This window comes from Salvelinus sp. IW2-2015, linkage group LG19 (genome assembly GCF_002910315.2).
Source record: "Salvelinus sp. IW2-2015 linkage group LG19, ASM291031v2, whole genome shotgun sequence".
Taxonomy (NCBI): Eukaryota; Metazoa; Chordata; class Actinopteri; order Salmoniformes; family Salmonidae; genus Salvelinus; species Salvelinus sp. IW2-2015.
In genome coordinates, this window is record NC_036859.1 from 34,356,758 (window position 1) to 34,366,053 (window position 9,296).

At 39.9% G+C, this 9,296-nt stretch overlaps 1 protein-coding gene across 2 annotated transcripts; it reads left to right on the forward strand.

The window, feature by feature from the left end:
- The first annotated feature begins 6,126 nt into the window (after nucleotides 1–6,126).
- LOC111979516 (regulator of G-protein signaling 5-like) lies at nucleotides 6,127–8,377 on the forward strand. 2 transcript variants are annotated; one of them, XR_002879340.2, is made up of 6 exons: nucleotides 6,127–6,270; nucleotides 6,459–6,548; nucleotides 6,700–6,761; nucleotides 7,090–7,256; nucleotides 7,452–7,940; nucleotides 7,978–8,377. XR_002879340.2 is itself a non-coding variant. In XM_024010111.2 (5 exons), exons 1-5 carry the CDS (start codon nucleotides 6,227–6,229, stop codon nucleotides 7,626–7,628), a joined length of 540 nt encoding a protein of 179 aa, XP_023865879.1. In that variant the 5' UTR covers nucleotides 6,127–6,226; the 3' UTR covers nucleotides 7,629–8,377. The 2 variants fall into 2 exon arrangements, 1 of the variants encoding a protein (XP_023865879.1); XM_024010111.2 differs by having other exon boundaries at nucleotides 7,452–8,377.
- The last annotated feature ends 919 nt before the right edge of the window (nucleotides 8,378–9,296 follow it).

Genomic DNA, 9,296 nt, shown 5'->3' on the forward strand with positions numbered 1-9,296 from the left:
TTATTTCAGGTTTTATTTCTTTCATCACATTCCCAATGGGACAGARGTTTACATACACTCAATTAGTATTTGGTAGCATTGCCTTTAAATTGTTTAACTTGGGTCAAACGTTTCATGTAGCCTTCCACAAGCCTCCTTTCTCGCACATGCTTTTTCAGTTCTGCCCACAAATTTTCTATAGGATTGAGGTTCAGGGCTTTGTGATGGCCACTCCAATACCTTGACTTTGTTGTCCTTAAGCCATTTTGCCACAACTTTGGAAGTATGCTTGGGGTCATTGTCCATTTGGAAGAGCCATTTGCGACCAAGCTTTAACTTSCTGACTGATGTCTTGAGATGTTGCTTTAATATATCCACATAATTGTCCTTCCTCATGAYGCCATGAAGAGCTTCTTTACCTGACTGACATTTTTCTCCCTTGCTGTATCATCTATGCTCCACCCGCTCAAGAAACTGCCTATCAATCSTGCCTCGGAGCCCTATCGTCTGAATCTGTGGAAGACAATCTCCCAAGAATCTTCCATCTGTTTTTGTTTGTTTTTAGAAGCAAAATTGGTATTCTGTTCGTAATGAAAAGCGCTATATAAAATAAATATATTTGTATTATTACTACAACAGTGTAAAGTCGGTTTTATCAGTCAAAGTTTGAAAACTAGCAGTTGCCTGTTATGTTGATCAAATTACAAACATTATTAGCAAGAACGTGTCGCGGTTGGCGCTCTTCAATGCCTACAACAGAGTTTGAAATAGATCTGGCTCATTCCGTCACGACTTATGTAATTCAACCCCGTGATGGTTATGGCTGTGGAAAACATGTTTACTCTATGTGGAAGCTTCCATTGGCATAGAGCCGAAAGTTGTACAAGTTACAATGTCCTTAAAAACATCAACCCTAGAGCAGGAAAATAGGCCATAGAGTCTTCACGCCTAGTGAACTTAGACATGATATGAAATGGCTACCATCCAGCTCACTGAAAGACTTTGAAAAGTATTAACACTAAACGTGTTTTAGTCTTGTTGTCCCGTGACAACAGAATGTAACGTTCGTTTAACTGAATTCCAGATAAAGTAGCAAATACCCAAAGTTTCAATGCCATTTACCAGTGCAACTGGGAGATAAAGTCAACACATTTCAGAAGAGACTGTCATAAAAAATATTTTTTGCCCGTTTATTTTCATTCCGTTTGTATTTGAAATTGTCTATGTTCGCTCTATCACACTAGACTGGTACTCAAAAAAGGAATGGTCATAGCACCTCCCATAAATGACAAAAACAACGTCTTTAATTCATGGTGCTTATTCAATTATATATATTTTTAAAGCATACGACCTGTGGACTTAGTTAAGCTTTGGCACATTCATGGGAGATGATATAACCTTTCCTTTTTTGGAATATCAAGACTCTTCAATGACTACCCACATCAGCAGAGCCCCATTAAAGAGAACCATCTGATTATACGTACAGGTKTAGGATCTTAATTTGAGCCAGTTTGCTACAGCAGGAAAATAATCCTGCAGCAACAGGAAATGTGAATTATTTTGTGGATTATAATKAATGTACACTTTTGTAGGGGTTGATAAWTTTTTTCGTAAGGGAAAATTAAGTCTGAAATTTCAAAGTGGAAATTACAAACTTCATAAGCCTTTTTAAACACCAATTACACTACAAGTTTGAAATGTCCTGCATTGCAGGAAAGTTCTCCTGCAACAGGTTGATTAAATTAAGATACAACATCTTTACAGATGTTTTTATGTTTTCCTCACCCAGTAGTACCTATTCCAGATACTCTCTTAGCTAGATGACCCCAAGGAGAAAAGTATTTTGGTCCTTCCCCTATTCATGGGTTTCAGGTCACGCAACTTCATTGGTGAATGTTCTTTGAGGACCAACTGAAAGTTCTATTCAATGCCGTCTCAACTGGCGCCGATGAAATTGAATCTAAAGTGCATAATAGTGGCTTGGGGAAATGATTCAATTTCTAAAGGAGGCAAAGAATTATTGGAAAAGCTTTTGTCATCATTGTGATTTAATCACTTTCTGATGGTTCCCAGTATCCCCACAGTCTATACAGCGACAAAGTGTTTCCTACTAATTATTTGCCTACTTAAGAAATGTCATCATATTTCCAAGACACTGCAGCGTAACTTAGACAAAAGCATCATTAGTCTGTGTTTAGAATGAATGGACAAGCTTGAAAAGATGGGCGTCAGTCCTCAAGAGAACGTTCATAGGAAATGGCCTAATGCAAACCATAAAAAACCCATGGATAAGAAGAACTATGTAAACCACCATTTCCCAATTGCCTATTACTGTACCAGGGAAGCCGAATCACGTGGTCTGTAGTTTTGGCCCGTACATAACCAAACTATGTGTGACATTTTAAATGTTGTTGAAGAGTTTCTGGGAAGGAGTCTCGTTGTTTTAGCTGGTCATAACGACACTATGAAGCCGCCTTCAGCGCTTCCAAGGACTCAAATCAAATTGTATTAGTCACATACACATGTTTAGCAGATGTTATTGCAGGTGTAGCGAAAAGCTTGTGTTTCTAGCTCCAACAGTGCAGTAGTATCTAACAATTCACAACAATACACACCAATCTAAAAGTAAAAGTATATAAATATTATGACGAGCAATGTTGGAGTGGCATTGACTAAAATACAGTAGAATAGAATACAGTACATACATATGTAGTGAGTAAAGCAGTATGTAAACATTGTTAAAGTGACTAGTGTTCCATTATTAACGTGACCAGTTATTCAATATCTATGTTCATGGGGCAGCAGCCTCTAAGGTGCAGGGTTGAGTAACCGGGTGGTAGCCGGCAAGTGATGGCTATTTAACAGTCTGATGGCCTTGAGATAAAAGTATCTCGTCTAACCTCTTTCCTGATTTGCCTACTAGCGGGTTAGGCAWCTCAGGTGTCTATATTTCAACAGCAAACTTATATAAGATGGACGTTTATGAAGTAGGGCCTTGTAAACAAAAAAGGGAGTAATGTAGAGATCTGGGGGKTCTTTAACGAAGTCCGGCCAACCTTCTGATACAGGATACAGTGATGAGTATCAGAACTGTCACCTGTAACAAAACAAAGGGCGCTGTGCTAGATGGCATTCAAAGGTTTAAGAGTAGKAGCAGCTGCACTTTGATAAATAATATCACCATAATCAAGAACAGATGAAAWGGTTGAYTGAATAATCTGCTTCCTACTGATTAGAGAAAGACACCATCTGTTTCTGTAGAAAAAGGCCAACTTTAAATCTTAGCTTCTTAACCAGCTCATCTATAKGWTTTTTAAACATCAAATCCAKATCAATCCAAATGCCTCAGTATTTATATGAAGGAACACGTTCGATTGGAGAACCATCTAATGAGTGAMCATGTAGTTCATCTGAAACATTCTTACGAGAATTTGAAAACAACATGTCTTTCATTTTGCCTATATTAAGCACAAGTTTTAAATCAGCAAGTGATTTCTGCATAGCTATAAAAATCTGACTGTAGTTTTGAAACAGCCAGATCAACAGTCAGGGCAATAGCATACATAATAGTATTATCCGCATATAGATGAAGTTGACCATTTTTAACAGATTGACCAATGGTGTTTATATAAATAGTGAAGAGAACAGGTCCCAAAATCGACCCCCGTGGTACACCTTTATGTACTTCAAGAAATTCAGACTTAACCCCATCAATCACGATGGCCTGAGTTCTGTCACTAAGATAATCATGAAACCATGAACAGGCGTCAGAGCTCAGGCCTATCAAGAACAACTTATTCAATAAAATAGCCTGAYAAACAGTATCAAAGGCTTTGACAGGTCCACAAACAAAGCAGCACATTTCATTKTAGTGTCTAAAACATTGACAAGATCATTAACWWCTRAAGTGGTTGCTKTAATARTGCTATKCWYAGATCTAAACCACGATTGGTTYACATTCAAAATACATTTCTCAGATAAAAAAGAGAAAAGTTGTTAATTTACCAAGGATTCTAGAATCTTAGCTAGACAAGGAAGCCTTGAAATGGAGCGGTAATTATTAAGATCACTACTATACCCTCCCTTATAGAGTGGCAGCACCAGAACTGATTTCCATACTTTTGGAATATTTCCTGAAAACCAATTGGTCGGTCCCTGTGGAATTATTGTTGTCTATTGCTAGCAAAGCATTCAGGACTTATTTTTCTGTAAATAACCTAAAAGAAAAGCTTTGACTATCATTTCTCTGATTATTCAGCAAGTTTCCCCGAACAGCATCCAGCCCAGTGTAACGGCAGCCTTCCTCCTCTTCGTCTGAAGAGGAGGTGTAGCAGGGATCGGACCAATACGCAGCACAGTTAGTGTCCATGTTTTAATAATAAACAAGTGAACATGAACACAATACAAAATAACAAATGTGGCAAAACCGAAACAGTCCTATCATGTGCAATGAACACAAAGACAGAAGACAACCACCCACAAACCCCAACACAAAACAAGCTACCTAAATATGGTTCCCAATCAGAGACAATGACAAACACCTGTCTCTGATTGAGAACCATATTAGGCCAAACAACAAACCCAACATAGAAACACAAAACATAGAATGCCCACCCAGCTCACGTCCTGACCAACACTAAAACAAGGAAAACACAAAAGAACTATGGTCAGAACGTGACACCCAGTATCATTGTGAGCAGGCTTAGAAGTTATTTCAAAGAGATAGCCTGCTATTGGTAGATGGGTCAAAATAAAAAAATATAGCACACATTGAATATCCCTTTGAGCATGGTGAAGTTATTCATTACATTTTGGATCGTGTATCAATACACCCACGTCACTAGAACAATACAGGTGTCGTTCCTAACTCAGTTGCCGGAGAGGAAGGAAACCACTCAGGGATTTCACCATGAGGCCAATGGTGACTTTAAAACAGTTACAGAGTTTAATGGCTGTGATAGGAGAAAACTGAGGATGGATCAACAACATTGTAGTTATTCCGCAATACTAACCTAATTGACAGAGTGAAAAGAAGGAAGCCTTTACAGAATAAGAATATTCCAAAACATGTGTCCTGTTTGCAATATGGCACTAAAGTAAAACTGCAAAAAATGTGTGACCTGAATACAAAGCTTTATGTTTTAGGCAAATCCAACACAACACATCACTGAGTACCCCTCAGTGTGGCTGCAGGTAGCCTAGTGGTTAGAGCATTGGGCCAGTAACCGAAAGGTTGCTGGGTTGAATCCCCGAGCCTACAAGGTAAAAAGCTGTCATTCTGCCCCTGAGCAAGGCAGTTAACCCACTGTTCCCCGGATGCTGAAGACATAGATGTTGATTAAGGCAGCCACCCGCACCTCTCTGATTCAGAGGAGTTGGGTTAAATGTGGAAGACACATTTCAGTTGAATACATTCAGTTGGACAACTGACTCGGTATCCCCCCTTTCTCACTCTTCATATGTTCAAGCATGAGAAAGCACACTCATGTTATGGGTGTGCTTGTCTTTTGTTTTGGGGGGTAAAAATAAATGAAATAGAGCTAAGTAAGCACAGGCAAAATCCTCGAGGAAAACCTGGTTCAGTCTGCTTTCCAACAGACACCGGGAGACAAATTCAACTTTTAGCAGGATAATAACCTAAAACACAAGGCCAAATATACACTGAAGTTGCTTACCAAGACAACATTGAATGTTCCTAAGTGGCCTAGTTAAAGTTTTGACTTAAATCAGTTTAAAATGGCTGTCTAGCAAGGATCAACAACCAATTTTACAGAGCTTGAATAATTTGAAAAAGACTAGTAGGTGTTTAAAGCTTTTAGAGAGCATTTAGCATTTAGTGTGAATGCTTATATACATTAGATACTTATGTATTTAATTTTCGTTTTTTCTCTCACTTTGTCATTATGGGGTATTGTGTGTAGATGGGTGAGGAAAACAATCTACTTAGTCTATTTTAAATTCAGGCTGTAACACAACAAAATGTGGAATAAGTCTAGGGGTACTTTTAGAACAATGATTGTGTGGATTTGGCACTATCTTCCTCCTCCCATGGCCCTCGTGCCATTGGCTGAGAGACGTGATGTCACAGAGGGGACTGCCCTATAAATGCACTCTCTTCACACACAGCCAGCAGACCATGCTGAGAACCAGCTTCACTGCAGTGACAGAGCTATCATAGACTCCAAAGCTCTAGAATACTACAGACACTGTGAACAGCACAAAGGATCACATCTCATCGTCTCTCACCATGTGCAGAGGACTGGAATCACTGCCTACCACATGTCTGGAGAGGTATGTCTTGCCTTAATAATCTGTACGTTTTATCCCATCACAGTATATGTCACTGGATTTACATTTTGGATTTACATTGATGGGAATTATYACGCAGCTACTTCATTGGGAAATTGGATGATCGGTTGTAAGTTAGGTGTGAATGATTGCATCAATCTAATGTAAATGTTTTTCTCTTATTTTCTCAGGGCAAAGGAACTCAAGGCTCTCTTTGGAAGTTTTCTACAGAAGCCAGATCTGAGCATCRTCGGTCACTCACACAAAACGGACAAACTAAGGTCAGACATTCTAAAAAAGAATACTCTATGTCTACACAGATTTTTTAAAACATAACCAAAAATGTTGCATTGGACATGAAGGAGACCAAAGTCAACGCTACGTTATTTTGTAATGACCRGATGAACTAACCTGATGCTTTTTTATCAACAGGTTAAAGAAGAGCGAACCATTAAAATGGAAGGAGTCGTTTGAGAACCTGCTGTCCAACCAAAGTAAGTCTGACTCTTGCTATGAGTTATCATACTTTAATTAGTCATACTACACAAACTTACAAGTACATATTGTACACGTGTGTATTGCAAACGGGGATAGGAAAAGCCATGTRGCTGATACTCCACATAGCCAGAATGCATTCCCCAAAACAGCAGTAGCAGGATTCACTCATAACATATCCAAATATATTATTTTATATATACACTATAGGAAAAGCTGCTTGCTTCCACATCACAAATGGACACAGTTAAAAGTGAATTGAAGTTGTGACATGCTACAATAAATTCACAGATGCTAATGTGACAATTCTCACCTTCTCTTTTCCAGATGGACTGTGCTTGTTCCGTGCTTTCCTGGTGTCGGAGTTTAGCGAGGAGAACATAGCTTTCTACCTGGCCTGTGAAGACTACAGGATAACCAAGCCCTCCTCAAAGCTATCAGCTACAGCTAAGAAGATCTATGAGGAGTTTGTCTGCAGTGACGCACCAAGAGAGGTAACTATCAATATATATATATACAATTCATCAATTATRTCTACATACAGAGTATGTTTGTAGAAGAATCCGTAGATTGGATATACGCTACATAAACACACAAAATAATATACTCATTGTGCACAAACAATACCCAATAAGACATTGTTTCAAGTAAAACACATAGTAATCAAATTTCCCATCCTCTTCCCCCAGGTCAACCTCGACCATGAAACCAAAGCCATCACCAAGAAGAATCTGGAACACCCCAGCCAGTCCTGTTTCAGCCTGGCCCAGGAGAAGATCTACGCCCTGATGGAGAAAGACTGCTACCCTCGCTTCCTCAAGTCCACCACCTACCTGGAGATCAGTCGGCAGGTCAAATCCGGTTAAGACCAGTTATGGCTTGTTAAGACTGGTTAAGGCTGGTTGATGCTTGTTAAGACTGGTTAAGGCCAAACTGCAGGTGGTGAATGAGACACAAGGAAGAAGTCCATGGCAGACATGCTGAATAGGACACACTGGAAACCGGGTGGTCTCACTAGGGTCCTCCTCAGTGGAGGAAGGGTCCTGTGCTGCTGGGTCAGAAGTATGGAGGGGGGGACTGAAGATGTATACTAGATTGAACTGGAAGTCAGTCGGAAGTTGAGACTGGAAATCTTGTCTGTGGCCTAGGAAAGAAGGCTGCTCACTGTGAAGATTGAAGTATCGAAGTCTGTAAAAGAGGTCTGTGAATATTGAGGTATCGAAGTCTGTAAAAGAGGTCTGTGAATATTGAGGTATCGAAGTCTGTAAAAGGTGAACATGTGTCTTGAGGTCAAAGACACATCAAGAAGTTGATGTTCATGGCGTTTGAGCAGAAAGAAGAATGTGATGGAAAAGGACTGCTTTGCACAATCACTGAGAATCTGTTATAGTTTTGTATTGTCTGATGCCTGTCTATTTATTTTTGTATTTATTAGCAGTAATTCTGTTATAGATATGTTATTGAAATGTTTGTACTGTAGAGTGCACTGTACAGCACTGTCCTGTACCATTCCACAACATTTTTTATATTTATGTGTACTTTTTTTTATACCCAGAACTCCTTATGTGAGAGGAAATTATTTGAATAAAATCGGGAACTATATTAAACAACATGATAGGAAGTTTTACTCTATTCATTTTCCTTACCAGATCAAAAACCACAGCAATTATCAGATCCAGCTTTCTTATATGTTCAACATTCAATAAGATGACACATGAAACATACAAAGATCTCCTTCATTTCTGTCTGCTCTCTAACATACACGTACATTGAAAGGGAAAGGCGGCAGAGGATTAGAAAAAAATGACTCTATGAAAAGATAATCACCACCCACTGCTACCCCCTGGGCACACACTGGTAGAATCAATGTTGTTTCAAAGTCATTTCAATGAAATTACGTTGAACCAACGTGGAATAGACGTTGAATTTACATCTGTGCCCATTGGGCACTGACCGTGCACCATAGACTCAAATCAAATATATTTATAAAGCCCTTCTTACATCAGCTGATATCGCAAAGTGCTGTACAGAAACCCAGCCTAAAMCCCCAAACAGCAAGCAATGCAGCAAGCAATTAGACTCCTATCTAATTGGGATGAACCCSTTGCCTCCGAGTCGCAGGGCTCTTGTGTATGTGGGGGGTAGACTGAAGGAACGTCTGGAATAGCGAATTCTCCACTACACTCTGCCTCCGAGGTGTTTTCCCTGTATGCAGCTGCCGAGAGCGTGGGCTGGCYGTGGTCTCCATGGAGACTAGCGATCACCCATTGTACACCTCTTCAGGTTTGCTTACCTCAGCTCGCCCACGAGTGAACTGCTCAGAGCCATGGTGACTCACATCACATACCCTCCTTCTCTTCCCACACTTCTCCCTCCCTCGCTTCCCACTCTTCTCCCTCCCTGTCTTCCCCCCTCTCCTCCCACACAGCAATACAATAAGCTGTTTAATGGAGGGGGGGGGGGGGCAGTTGTTAAAAGAGAATGAAGGAAGCCAACCAGCGACAACCCACTAACTCATTAACTATAAGGGCTAA